Here is a 14,904-nt window from a genome sequence, read left to right as displayed (position 1 = left end):
CACGAATCTATTTCCCCGCGTCCTCCTGGCCACTGGGGGCAGCAGAGCGGCCCGGGCACTGCATGCCTTTCTGATGACGTCACGGGCGGCGGCCATTACACAGCGCGTTTAGGAGGAAGGTCGGAAGCGCGACGAGTCAACGGAAAATAATTACCGACAGATCTCGGATACCGTCCAAAGACAGAAATCCGTTACCGTCAACCCTAGATATAAAACCACCGGTGACACGCATTAGGTGTTTAATGAGCTGATAGCCGAGTCGAACAGCAGTGTTTGGTGCTCGTGCGTCGGCCCGCGCGTGAGTGTGGCAGTGTTCAGTGCGCGCGCACTCACTGCTGATTCGGTCACCGCAGAATCCGTGAGAAACACCGCAGAATGGATGATAAAACCTTCACGAAAGAGTTAGACCAATGGGTCGAGCAGCTGAACGAGTGCAAACAGCTGAGCGAGAACCAAGTGCGAACACTCTGCGAGAAGGTAAAGAAAAGCTCGAGTTTCATACATCATTAGCTTTTAATAAACATAAACCATAACTTAATATTAAACGTAACGTCTAGCATTACTAGATAAAAAATATCTAGTAAAATAAAAATAAAATGTATACATCATTATTATATCAAGCAAGCATCAAGGTTCTTTACACAATTTTTGATACAATGAATGTGATTTACACACACTGATTTCTCCTCTTGGGACCCAGGACTAGACTTGTGTCCTCTGTAGTGGACTCTATATTGTAGTGTATTTCTCTGACAGCACACATGCCACAGGTCTGAGTCTGCATGTCCTGTAAAGAGCAGATTCAGGGCTTTTCAGAGACACCAAATGTTCAGAGGTTTCACCAGGACAACTTCTGCTTGGTCTTTAGTGATCAAATGTAGCACTCTTATGGAAATATGATTATATTTTATCATTTAAATCTGACTAATTTTCAAATTGCTTTGTCATAAATCAACATCTCAGGAAAGTGTTATGGTGTTTCTAATCAAATATGACTTGATTTCATACTGTAAATGTCCACTGTAGAGACACCAGGACTTACAGCGGGTTTATCAGAGACACAACAAGTGAAATTATAGATCAATATTCCTATGAAATATTAACTATTATGGAAGTGTTGCCAATTATAACTCCCCATTATTATACCCCAAGAACACATTAATATGCAGATTAGATACATGTCATAGATGCATTGTATTGAATGGGGAAAACCCATTTATGGCCATTTTACCCACATATTGCATAAAGTTGTAAATCAATTAAATCCGTAACATATTTCATAACAAAGTTGAGAATAATCTTTATACAAAGTTTGGTTAAAAGAAAACCCTGAAACCTAAAAATGCATTGGTGAATGGGAAAAAATCCCGTTGTTTTTGTCATTTCATGTCTTTTTAGTTTTTAAACAACTCCTGGTGTCACCACAGAGGAATTCCATAACATATGAATACCATATATTTTCAAAAAGTTTTTTTTCCTTTTTCATTTGTTCCTTATGCTCTAAAACAATGAACAATGTAATGCATATCTCAAATATTTCAAACATGAAATACTAAATTCAAAAATCTTTTTTTCCCTGGTTCTGAGGATGATATACATTTTTAGCTGATGAAAATTAGGCTACTTTTTGTGCATTAGTCTATATTCTGAATAGTGGCGAAGTATGAATTGTTTTGATTGTTTTTTAAGTTCGCAGTAAGTCCTTCAACACACGTACAGTGTTGCGTACAGTAAATCTGCGAGAGTACTCTTGTAACCCGCATTGAAAGGCTGCAGGAAAAATGATGTCTGCTGATTTCCATAATGACAGAATGATTTGGGCGGTGTAAAATGTCATATTGCTCACCAAACCGTGTCGAGGACCTCTCGATATGATGCTACTGATTTGCATGGTTTTTTTTGTCACCGTCTACATCCAAAAGATTGTGATGTGATACAGTTGTTATGCATCATTTGACTGATGTAACGCCACAGCCGACACACGTCAATATGGATATATATATATACAATATTCTCATTTATGCGTGTCGTTTAGTTAAACGGGAGTTTATTCATGCCAGTGTTTTTGATATGCGTTTGTCATCATGTGCGGTCTCTACAGTGTGAACTGGAGTGTGTGTGGTTGAACAGTGACCTCCAGCACACACACTCGAGCTGCGTGTGTTTACACTCACCACTGTTGTGTACATGTGACACAGATGTTACCTCACATCTGGCTGACGTCAGCATGATCACTCTGTGGATCTGGACTCTCCTGAGATGATCCAGAGAAAATGTGTGCAGTTTCTGTTTGATATCACTGAAGGTGTTAATAATACAAGTTAATTAACAATACAAGAAGTAACAAAAACATCCATGTGTTTCCATGTGTTTCTGGGTCAAACGTAGCAAGGCTCTGTCAGGAGTCCTTTACGGTGTCTAACGTGAGGAGCGTTTTCATTTAGGCAATAAAGAGTGAGATTTAGTGCTATATTGTGAGTTTAGTTGTGGCTGAAGAGCATTGTTACACACAGCGAGTAACTGTGTCCTGTAGTGTGGCATAGAAAGCCTTGTTGCTTTTATAAAACTGTTACTGCTTATTAAAAATATTGAGGTCATTAATGTTATATATAAAGAGCATTTGTTAGGTGCCATTATTCTAGTAGAAGATCTGATCCTGACAGAACATTCAACGTAAATAACCTTCCACATTATGACATGATGAAGCAATATTGAGGTATTGCTTAATCTGGAAACACAAAGAGGTGTTTTCATAACTGTCAGGAGATGACGTGTTACCCATAATGCTCTTCAGGAAGAGCAGAGAAAAGCTTTTTTCTTTGAGTTTGAGTCAATGTGTCTTCAAAACATGATGCCTTTTGTGTTGTTTGTAGTTTTTAAGAACGTATGCAGAAATAGCAATAGTGTTGAGCCCTCGAGCATGTCCAAATCTGCCCGTGTAATCATGTGCTGTGGTGAACCAGGGCTAGAAGTAGAGGAAACACTGTTCCCTGCTGTACTGAGTAGAAATAGGACCAAAGGTCGGTCTCTCTCTCTCTCTCTCTCTCTCTCTCTCTCTCTCTCTCTCTCTCTCTCTCTCTCTCTCACACTCATTGGTCTCCATGGTGATGGGGGTTGTTCTCACAGATATTGATTTTGGTTTCACAGCGGTACACATGCATGTCCATCAGATGAGCACTGTGGTGGTTTTAATATTTCATATCTTTGCACGTTAAAGAGCTGCTGTTGGTCTTGAGGATTTTCAGCGTGGTCAACTTTAGATAGTGGACGTGTCGGAGAGATTTGGGAACATGCATTTATAATATCAAACTAGCTTTGTTTACATTTCCTGATGGTGATTTGAGTGGCGCTTTCCTGGTCTCTTAACAAAAGCACGAGCAAGTTCATGTCCTGATAACGGGTGTACTGTTGGTTCAGCGCACTAAATGAGGGCAGTAGAGCCTCTCGCGTTATCAGACGCCGTTAATAAACGCTTAACATCGTCTAAAGCAGGCTCGGTGCTGGCGTTGTGTGGAATAAGGCTGGATGTTTGTGGCTTTGTACATGTTCTGGTCAGGTGTCGGCACGCACCGAATGCTTTCACTTCACCTATTTCAGGCTGCCAAACATGTTCAGGCTGAAATGGTTTTGAAGGGTCGAAATCATTGACTGAAACCGTGATGTTTAATTAGCACTGCTGCTATGGTGCAGTTTGGCTGGTTGAGCGTCTGTTTCATGCACACATGTGGACGAACTACAACAGTTAATGCGTCAGCTAGGGCAAACGTTGTTTCACGATATGAGAGATTTTGTTTCACAATTATTTATATATATATATATATATATATATATATATATCTATATCTATATCACTATACTTATTTTAGAGCAGTGAGTGGTTTTCTCTTTTGTTTGCTTCACATTAATGACACAGACTGCAGCAGGTTTATTAGGCTGCTGTCACTTTAAGACTGAATGCACAGATCTAATATACTGATAAAGGCGCTTTATGTAATTTGAGTGCTTAACTCCATTAATGAAGTCATTATCCAGAAGTTAAACAAAAATCTGATGAGTTTAGAAACATCTGTAGTGGATGCACTGGTTTGAACACTGTGGCCGCTACGCTTCACTGGCAGCGAGAGTGCTAGTAGGCGCATTATACTTCCTCTGAATGGCAGAGCTCGTGTTCTGAGAATATTTCCCGCGAGAACAGTAAATGATGCGCGCTCGACTCTGACGGCAGACGCTGCTGGATTGGTTGGGTCCGTTGGCCGGTTTGCACGGGTCCGATGGCGCAGTTACACCCGCTGCTGATGATGTCGTTCGCAGACAGACTGTAGCCTAATGATAACTCCTCCTGTGATCTTCACTACGTTAGCAAAGATACCAGTGTATTTGAAGGATAGAATTTGAAAGAAACGGTAAGATTTGCATGTTTTTTTAGAATGTTTTTGAGTCAGACAATTGTATTTTCACTGCAAAGTAATATATTTGATTCGATTTAAACAATAAAAAATATTATTTGGTCAGTGGTAAAGAATGAGAATAACTCAAGGAAGTTTTCTCTGAGAAGTATTTTATATGCCTTTTAATTGATATTTTGATATAGTATACCAAATTAGTTTTATTAATGTAATGTTATTGCAAAATGGCGTTTATAGTCCGTATCTCATATTTTCCTAATGTCTTGGACCGTTAAACTTGGTATCCTGTAGATGGGGATATGCATATGGAAATGATGTGCAGATGACGTTATGTGTAGTGAGGCTGTGAGGTCCATATATGGTTATCTCGGGGAGGAGACGCATGTGCGCACAGTCCTCCGCTGACTGGGTTTTATAAGGGGGATATTGCACTGGTTCTGGCTTATGCATGGTTTTATACAGCTGAAAAGTCTTGTGCGTATGCACGCTTCTACGGGAAGTTTCACACTCGAGGCCCTGGACTCTCGCTGTGCTGATGCGCGGTCCTGTTCTCACACCCACAGGCTAAAGAGATCCTCACGAAGGAGTCGAATGTGCAGGAGGTGCGCTGCCCCGTCACCGTGTGTGGAGATGTGCACGGCCAGTTTCACGACCTCATGGAGCTCTTCAGAATCGGGGGGAAGTCACCTGACACCAACTACCTGTTCATGGGCGACTATGTGGACAGAGGATATTACTCGGTGGAAACAGTCTCACTGCTTGTTGCACTAAAGGTACATTTACTACATTTGATATGATGGTCTTGCAAACATTTCAGACTTCTTGACACTTGATGTTCACTGCGTTTGTAGGTTCGCTACCCAGAACGCATCACGATATTGCGAGGAAACCACGAGAGCAGGCAGATCACACAAGTGTACGGTTTCTATGACGAGTGCTTGAGGAAATACGGCAACGCAAACGTCTGGAAGTACTTCACAGACCTCTTCGACTACCTCCCGCTCACAGCCCTGGTGGATGGGCAGGTGAGCGATCCTCCGCTTCTGACAAACACACATTATAACCATAACAGCAGAACCGACATCACGTCTCTGACTCTCGTGTAACTCTCTCTCTGTCAGATCTTCTGCCTGCACGGTGGTCTCTCTCCATCCATAGACACGCTGGATCACATTCGTGCGCTGGATCGTCTGCAGGAGGTGCCGCATGAGGTCAGTACAAACACACACTACTGGCTGCATCCAGTGGCTTCAAGTTTCAAATTTGTTTTATTTATATAGCACATCTAGTGCTTGTTACAACCGGCTCAAGATTGTAACGTGAACGAGAGGCAACACGGACGTGCAAGTAGTGAAAGAATACATTTATTCAACGAAATAAACATAATTACAAAAGATACAATAATCAGCATTAATGGAAGCCAGTAGTGAAGGCGTGCATGAAAGAGGAGTGTAAGCCTAAGGTCTAGAATGGATGCAAACAAATAAATATAATGAAAAGCAACAAAATATCAGCCGCGCAGTCATCGTAGCTCTCTCTCGCAATCATCAGCGTTCAGCTCTTAAAGCCCCGCAGATGAGCCTCAGGTGGAACCAACACCTGTGACCCAGCACTCACTGGGACCCAACAGTGCTGAACAACACAAACAACTGAGAAACACAGGGCAAACCACACATTCATGACAGAAGCTCACACTCAATTGAATGCCAAGGGAAAAAATGTGTTTTAAGAGACGATTTAAGAAGCGTCAAGGACTGTGGCGATCTGCTGTACGCCGGAAGCTCTACACAGTCTAGAGCCGGCAGCAGCACTGGCTCGACCTCCAGATCACCATTAGAGCATAGAGGAGATGACAGAGGAGTCTGTATCACCAGACCTCAGATTTTGTGTGGGATTGCATAGAGTAGCTCAGACAGATAGCTCGGTGCCAGACTATTTAAGGTTTTAAAAACATAAAGAAGAATTTTAAACACATGTAACCAATGTAGAGATTTTAAAATTGGAGTAACGTGATCGAATTTGCGTTTGCCTTTGAGGAATTTTGCAGCGGCATTTTGCAGTAATTGGAGATAAGCGATGGAGGATGTGAACGTGCCAGAGTAAAGAGAGTTGCAGCAATCTCTGAGGTTTATCAGCGAGAGAGGAGAAAAACATGAGCTAATAACCGCTTGAAGAAATATCACTCACTGAAAGCAATCGATGTTTCCTTAAAGTCTGTGTTAAACAGTGTCACACCACAGAAATATGTGCTATTAACCACCCAGCCAAATTTGAATGATAAAAAAACTGCCAAGTAAATTAAAATAAATGATCAAAATCTTGAAAAAATGAGCAGTATTCTCTCAGTGAATCCCATTTGTCTCTGATTAAAGTTTGTAAATCCATCCGGTGTAAAATGTTCACTGCAGAGGCGACTGGTGACTGAAGGGGACTGTTCACTACATTAATCCACCTCTTCTTGATATCATTGTTTTTAGGAGATTTAAATAAGGAGACTGAGCTGTTTTGTAAATGATTGCAACCAGGTAATATGCATTTACGTGACGAAGGCTAGCAAACTGTAGGCTGTAGTAACTAACGGTAATGACAGTAACTTACGATTGAGTGGGCGAACCACAGTGTGTCATCGAGACATGATTTCAGGCCACGAAGAAACCGTTTAACGGTCTAACTCCACAATTCAGAACTAGTTCAAAGTCTTTGTAATGTTTTTTCTCCAATACTTTCTAACATTTATAATGTGTTTAGAAACAAATCTCTGAATTGCCTTTACACTGACTTTAAGTGTTTGCAGCATTAGTGTAAAAGTTTCAGGTTTTAGTCTGAGTGAAATGTATCTCAACTGCTCTGCCGTTGCCATGATGATTTGGCACATATCCTCTAGTTGAGTTAACAGTGGGAGAAGAAAGAAAAACATGTTTAAAGGGCTTTAATTCACTGCTGGCAAACTGGGCTTTAATCAAACCTGTCTGTCTGTGCCGTAGAAACACTGGCAGCTTTCTGACTCTGTTGCATCTGGGAACACAACCATCTTCACATATCTGTGGGCTTCCTGTGGTTTTCTGTGAAAGTAAATGTTCTGTGGTTCAACGTTTGAAAATTAAGACGACCATAAATATTATTAGTGAAATTTTACAATTGCCTTCTAATATTCTTGTATTGTTGTTGTTGTTGTTATTATTATTATTATTATTATTATTATTATTATAATAAATTATTTTTAAATACTTATTGTTTTACAGTGAAATATTACAAGAGTAATATAAATAAAATAAAATAAAAATTCTATTTGAATAAATATGGTGTAGCCGTGAGCTTGTTCAGGATCACATCTGAAGATACGCAGAGAAGGAAGTAGAAGACAGGAAACGAGCGCTTGTGCTGCGTCTCCATCAGATCCCGGGCGATACGAGCGCTTGTGCTGCGTCTCCATCAGATCCCGAGCGATACGAGCGCTTGTGCTGCGTCTCCATCAGATCCCGAGCTCCATCAGATCCCGGGCGATACGAGCGCTTGTGCTGCGTCTCCATCAGATCCCGAGCTCCATCAGATCCCGAGCTCCATCAGATCCCGGGCGATACGAGCGCTTGTGCTGCGTCTCCATCAGATCCCGAGCGAAACGAGCGCTTGTGCTGCGTCTCCATCAGATCCAGAGCGAAACGAGCGCTTGTGCTGCGTCTCCATCAGATCCCGGGCGATACGAGCGCTTGTGCTGCGTCTCCATCAGATCCCGAGCGAAACGAGCGCTTGTGCTGCGTCTCCATCAGATCCCGAGCTCCATCAGATCCCGGGCGATACGAGCGCTTGTGCTGCGTCTCCATCAGATCCCGAGCGAAACGAGCGCTTGTGCTGCGTCTCCATCAGATCCCGAGCGATATGAGCGCTTGTGCTGCGTCTCCATCAGATCCCGAGCGAAACGAGCGCTTGTGCTGCGTCTCCATCAGATCCCGAGCGAAACGAGCGCTTGTGCTGCGTCTCCATCAGATCCCGGGCGATACGAGCGCTTGTGCTGCGTCTCCATCAGATCCCGAGCGAAACGAGCGCTTGTGCTGCGTCTCCATCAGATCCCGAGCTCCATCAGATCCCGGGCGATACGAGCGCTTGTGCTGCGTCTCCATCAGATCCCGAGCGAAACGAGCGCTTGTGCTGCGTCTCCATCAGATCCCGAGCGAAACGAGCGCTTGTGCTGCGTCTCCATCAGATCCCGGGCGATACGAGCGCTTGTGCTGCGTCTCCATCAGATCCCGAGCGAAACGAGCGCTTGTGCTGCGTCTCCATCAGATCCCGAGCGAAACGAGCGCTTGTGCTGCGTCTCCATCAGATCCCGAGCGAAACGAGCGCTTGTGCTGCGTCTCCATCAGATCCCGAGCGAAACGAGCGCTTGTGCTGCGTCTCCATCAGATCCCGAGCTCCATTAGATCCCGAGCGATATGAGCGCTTGTGCTGCGTCTCCATCAGATCCCGAGCGATATGAGCGCTTGTGCTGCGTCTCCATCAGATCCCGAGCGATATGAGCGCTTGTGCTGCGTCTCCATCAGATCCCGAGCGAAACGAGCGCTTGTGCTGCGTCTCCATCAGATCCCGAGCGAAACGAGCGCTTGTGCTGCGTCTCCATCAGATCCCGAGCGATATGAGCGCTTGTGCTGCGTCTCCATCAGATCCCGAGCGATACGAGCGCTTGTGCTGCGTCTCCATCAGATCCCGAGCGATACGAGCGCTTGTGCTGCGTCTCCATCAGATCCCGGGCGATACGAGCGCTTGTGCTGCGTCTCCATCAGATCCCGAGCGAAACGAGCGCTTGTGCTGCGTCTCCATCAGATCCCGAGCTCCATCAGATCCTGAGCGATATGAGCGCTTGTGCTGCGTCTCCATCAGATCCCGAGCGATATGAGCGCTTGTGCTGCGTCTCCATCAGATCCCGAACGATATGAGCGCTTGTGCTGCGTCTCCATCAGATCCCGAGCGATATGAGCGCTTGTGCTGCGTCTCCATCAGATCCCGAACGATATGAGCGCTTGTGCTGCGTCTCCATCAGATCCCGAGCGATATGAGCGCTTGTGCTGCGTCTCCATCAGATCCCGAGCGATATGAGCGCTTGTGCTGCGTCTCCATCAGATCCCGAGCGATATGAGCACTTGTGCTGCGTCTCCATCAGATCCCGAGCGATATGAGCACTTGTGCTGCGTCTCCATCAGATCCCGAGCGATATGAGCACTTGTGCTGCGTCTCCATCAGATCCCGAGCGATATGAGCGCTTGTGCTGCGTCTCCATCAGATCCCGAACGATATGAGCGCTTGTGCTGCGTCTCCATCAGATCCCGAGCGATATGAGCGCTTGTGCTGCGTCTCCATCAGATCCCGAGCGATATGAGCACTTGTGCTGCGTCTCCATCAGATCCCGAGCGATATGAGCGCTTGTGCTGCGTCTCCATCAGATCCCGAGCGATATGAGCACTTGTGCTGCGTCTCCATCAGATCCCGAGCGATATGAGCGCTTGTGCTGCGTCTCCATCAGATCCCGAACGATATGAGCGCTTGTGCTGCGTCTCCATCAGATCCCGAGCGATATGAGCGCTTGTGCTGCGTCTCCATCAGATCCCGAGCGATATGAGCGCTTGTGCTGCGTCTCCATCAGATCCCGAGCGAAACGAGCGCTTGTGCTGCGTCTCCATCAGATCCCGAGCGAAACGAGCGCTTGTGCTGCGTCTCCATCAGATCCCGAGCGAAACGAGCGCTTGTGCTGCGTCTCCATCAGATCCCGAGCGATACGAGCGCTTGTGCTGCGTCTCCATCAGATCCCGAGCGATACGAGCGCTTGTGCTGCGTCTCCATCAGATCCCGGGCGATACGAGCGCTTGTGCTGCGTCTCCATCAGATCCCGAGCGATACGAGCGCTTGTGCTGCGTCTCCATCAGATCCCGGGCGATACGAGCGCTTGTGCTGCGTCTCCATCAGATCCCGAGCGATACGAGCGCTTGTGCTGCGTCTCCATCAGATCCCGAGCGAAACGAGCGCTTGTGCTGCGTCTCCATCAGATCCCGAGCGAAACGAGCACTTGTGCTGCGTCTCCATCAGATCCCGAGCGATACGAGCGCTTGTGCTGCGTCTCCATCAGATCCCGAGCGATACGAGCGCTTGTGCTGCGTCTCCATCAGATCCCGGGCGATACGAGCGCTTGTGCTGCGTCTCCATCAGATCCCGGGCGATACGAGCGCTTGTGCTGCGTCTCCATCAGATCCCGAGCTCCATCAGATCCCGAGCGATATGAGCGCTTGTGCTGCGTCTCCATCAGATCCCGAGCGATGCGAGTGCTTGTGCTGCGTCTCCATCAGATCCCGAGCGATACGAGTGCTTGTGCTGCGTCTCCATCAGATCCCGAGCGATACGAGTGCTTGTGCTGCGTCTCCATCAGATCCCGAGCTCGTGGATCAGTGTATCGTGTTCATGAATCAGGCACTGGAAGGACGCTGGCTCACTGCACATTAAGACACTACTGTATTTCTAGTGACATAACGTCCTCATTGTACAACATTATTACTGGTATTTATGAACAACAGCAGAACTGATATATTTATTATTTTATTTTTAATGTTATTTAAATTAAAGTATGATAAATACTATGTGCAACTGGTGAACTAGCATCTGTTGTTTATGGCAGGGTCCCTCAGTGTTTGATTCAGAGAGATGCCGCAGTGCTCATAGACGCCCATCTAGAGCGCGTTTACATGGGCAAACAACTGAAAAACAGCTCCGGCTGAAAGAAGAACGTGAATAAAGGGCAGCTCACACTGAACACACGACACAGCACTAGGTGAACAATCTTGTGTATTGTCAGTTGCATGTATAGACACCAGCCTAGATTTCCTCTCTGTGTCCTGATACTGTTTTCCTGGAAAACTGGATTAGTTCAGAAAGTATCATTTGCTGCAGTTGAATCTGAAGATCAGACTATTTTACCAACCCGTATGGCCAGTTCATCAGAAACAAGAACTCTGCATAATGCTCCAAATCATTCACTTCGCTAGTTCTGATTTTAAATAGCCGACAGAAATGCGGCACACGTGTCGTCATAGCTGAAATGCTCAGGTCAAATGTGTCTCAGGCCATTGTGTTCAGCTGCAGACGCTCATTCAGCCTCACCTGCAGTGCATTATGGGCTTTCGTCTGCCCTCATCAAGACCAGAGTCATGTTGAGCTGAACTCCTGTGACTGCCCAGACCTGTAGAAGCATCTCTTCAGATGAAGTAACCAAGACACCAGCTGTACTTGTGAATGTCGAGAGTAATTAAAGTGTTTAAGATATATGGCATGTGTACAACACAGGTTCTCATGAAGGCTCTCGCTGGTTTGAGGGGATTGGCTGTAAGTCAGTGTGTGTGTGTGTGTGTTCCAGGGCCCCATGTGTGACCTGCTGTGGTCGGACCCTGATGATCGTGGTGGCTGGGGGATCTCTCCTCGAGGAGCGGGTTACACCTTTGGACAGGACATTTCTGAGACCTTCAACCACGCTAACGGCCTGACGCTGGTGTCCCGCGCCCATCAGCTGGTCATGGAGGTGAGATACACACTTCAACTCCTCACAACCCTTCAGTGCAATAACAGATCTGATAAAACAACTTGTTTTCCCCCAGGGGTACAACTGGTGTCATGATAGGAACGTTGTCACGATCTTCAGCGCGCCGAACTACTGCTATCGCTGTGGGAACCAGGCCGCCATTATGGAGCTGGATGATACTCTTAAATACTCGTTGTAAGTTACACTTATTATGATAATCTTTCAAATATGTTCTCTCATATAAAGTGTGATATTTCAATCTCCATATTTCAATTGTTTTACTTAATGAAAATTAAGCCTGTTTCTGGGAATATAAAGATGTTCCACCTTTGTGGCATTGTCTTCATATTGTGACTATTGAAGTGCACTATTACGCCTTTTCAGATATTAATGTTCATGTTGCGTGTAATATAGTTATCTGTGAATGTAATGTCGGCAACGTTTTGAAGATCAAAGTGTGTTACGCATAAAGTTATTGTCTCCTACAAGAAGTGATTGTGAACGGCTGAAACTGGTCATCAGTAATTACAGTCTCGCATCCGTTGCTCATCTGTGTGCGTTTAACACTTGCATAATCCCACCTATGGTCTTCATTGGCTGTCCATGAACAAACACTATAGTTGTGTCTGAAAGCAACGTGTTGAGAAGACGCTTCTGCTGAAATTCAGATGGTAAAACTGACGCCATCGTTACGGTTCGCAAGATCCAGAGCTGAAATTCAGATATACTAATGAGTTTCTGACACGTGCTGGAAGCGATCGACCAATCACAGCAGACCAGGCCGTCTGCCCGAGCAGAGGAGGCTTTCAGGAAGGGTTTAAAGATACCGAGTCCTTGATCCAACCGCTGATCGACGAGCTGATGCTGCAATGTATATTATGAGAAAATTAAAGTGTGTTTTGCATGTCAACATATTGTAGGAAACAAAATTAGGAGCCTTTAAAATAGCATAATAGGGACACTTAAACCATATTGCTGCAAAATTCTCATTGCTGCAATGCAAACAGTCTTATTATGTAACTGACAAACTGCAAGTATAATGATTGAAGTTGGTTCTCTGAACACTTCCCCATCTGCCATTGGTTCAGCAGAACCCCCCCGAAGCCCTGTCCATTGGTTGAGCAGAGCCGCCCCGAAGCCCTGTCATTGGTTGAGCAGAACCGCCCCGAAGCCCTGTCCATTGGTTGAGCAGAGCCGCCCCGAAGCCCTGTCATTGGTTGAGCAGAACCGCCCCGAAGCCCTGTCATTGGTTGAGCAGAACCGCCCCGAAGCCCTGTCATTGGTTGAGCAGAACCGCCCCGAAGCCCTGTCCATTGGTTGAGCAGAGCCGCCCCGAAGCCCTGTCATTGGTTGAGCAGAGCCGCCCCGAAGCCCTGTCATTGGTTGAGCAGAACCACCCCGAAGCCCTGTCCATTGGTTGAGCAGAGCCGCCCCGAAGCCCTGTCATTGGTTGAGCAGAACCGCCCCGAAGCCCTGTCATTGGTTGAGCAGAACCGCCCCGAAGCCCTGTCATTGGTTGAGCAGAACCGCCCCGAAGCCCTGTTATTGGTTGAGCTAGTGTTGCTGTGTTGAGAAGTTCAAATATACGGAGCAATGTTTTCATAGCACCAGTGTTGGACACTTCAGGGAAATCAGCCTACAAACGTCTCACTGAATATTAAACCGGGGTAGGAGAAAGTAGGAAAGAATGACTTGCAATAATGACTCATTAATAACAATCTCCATAATTGAGAATAGCGGGAATTAAAAATACTATATTACAGCAATGTGTTTAATTGCTATTAAAATGTCACAATGCCAAAAACAAATCTTAGTAGTCCTAAAATGATGCTTCATTTTCATACATGCTTCATTCTTCTGCAGCATGTCATTTCTTTCTTGAGGTTTTGAAATGTGAAATGTGACAGGCCAGGTTTTCATGAGCTTGATTTGATGAGACTGATCTGTATTTTCCTCTGTCCCCCTCAGTCTTCAGTTCGACCCCGCTCCTCGACGCGGAGAGCCCCACGTCACCCGCCGCACCCCCGACTACTTCCTATAAGCCAGAGGCCGGACGCAACACCAAACATGAGGACAATTCCAGACACGCATACATCTATTCACACAGTGTGTATATATCATGGGGAGATGTTCTGACACAACACTAACACGGACCAAAATGTGCCATACAAGCATTTAATGCCCAAATCTGATCGCTCTGTCTCAGTACTGCTACAAAGTGTCTAGTTTTAGCATATAGTGCAAATTGCCTGCTGTATACAATGAATAGAGATGTTCCCTTCGTTCTTGAATCGTAAAAAAACAAGCAAGTGACTAGCTTTCTCTCTTACAGTATCACTGGAAAAACATGGCAATGCCAGGCATGTGAAAAACGGTAACATTTTATACAAGTGCACAAGCTGACATTCTTTCCTCCTGTATTCACCCAAAACAACACACACACACACACACACACACAAAAATACATCCTATCGGGAAGGAATGTCGAAACCGAAGGACGTGCCTCTTCCGTTCTGGGAGTGAACACACACAAGTGTACATGGACTTTATCTGACTGTCTCTCTTTGTCTAATCTTACCATTTTCTTTTCTTTTGTGTTTCCTGTCTTCTGTGTATTTGTTAATAAGTGATAGCCTCTTCTTTGGTGTATTTGAACTAATAAAGTACTTTTAATCGCAAGCTACTCCAAAACCACACACTAGTAGTGCTTTTATTGACATTTGAGAATTGAGATTGTTGTCTTTATTGACAGTAAAACCATTTTTGTAAAAAAAAAATTGTAGTTTCCATCAAGGTTTGACTGGATCATGAAGTGTTCTTGTTGTCTATACTGGAATGATGCAGGTCATTGTTCAAGCTTTGAAACTACACACTCTTTCCCCATTCACAGATGGTCTGGAATATACATGTATTCTGAGAAAATAGACTTTCGCAAACAAACAT

The 14,904-nt window shown here is 45.3% G+C and overlaps 1 protein-coding gene across 1 annotated transcript; it reads left to right on the top strand.

Annotated features, from left to right (window-relative positions):
• Positions 1-72: 72 nt before the first annotated feature.
• On the top strand, positions 73-14,644 carry ppp2cb (protein phosphatase 2, catalytic subunit, beta isozyme). Its single transcript, XM_084105502.1, has 7 exons — positions 73-477; positions 4,970-5,179; positions 5,258-5,431; positions 5,528-5,617; positions 11,800-11,961; positions 12,038-12,156; positions 13,930-14,644. Exons 1-7 carry the CDS (start codon positions 376-378, stop codon positions 14,000-14,002), a joined length of 930 nt encoding a protein of 309 aa, XP_083961628.1. The 5' UTR covers positions 73-375; the 3' UTR covers positions 14,003-14,644.
• Positions 14,645-14,904: the final 260 nt, after the last annotated feature.

Source organism: Abramis brama, assembly GCF_963993115.1.
Source record: "Abramis brama genome assembly, chromosome: 25".
NCBI lineage: Eukaryota > Metazoa > Chordata > Actinopteri > Cypriniformes > Leuciscidae > Abramis > Abramis brama.
Note: the sequence above shows the minus strand (reverse complement) of the source record. Positions and strands in the feature narration are given on the sequence as shown.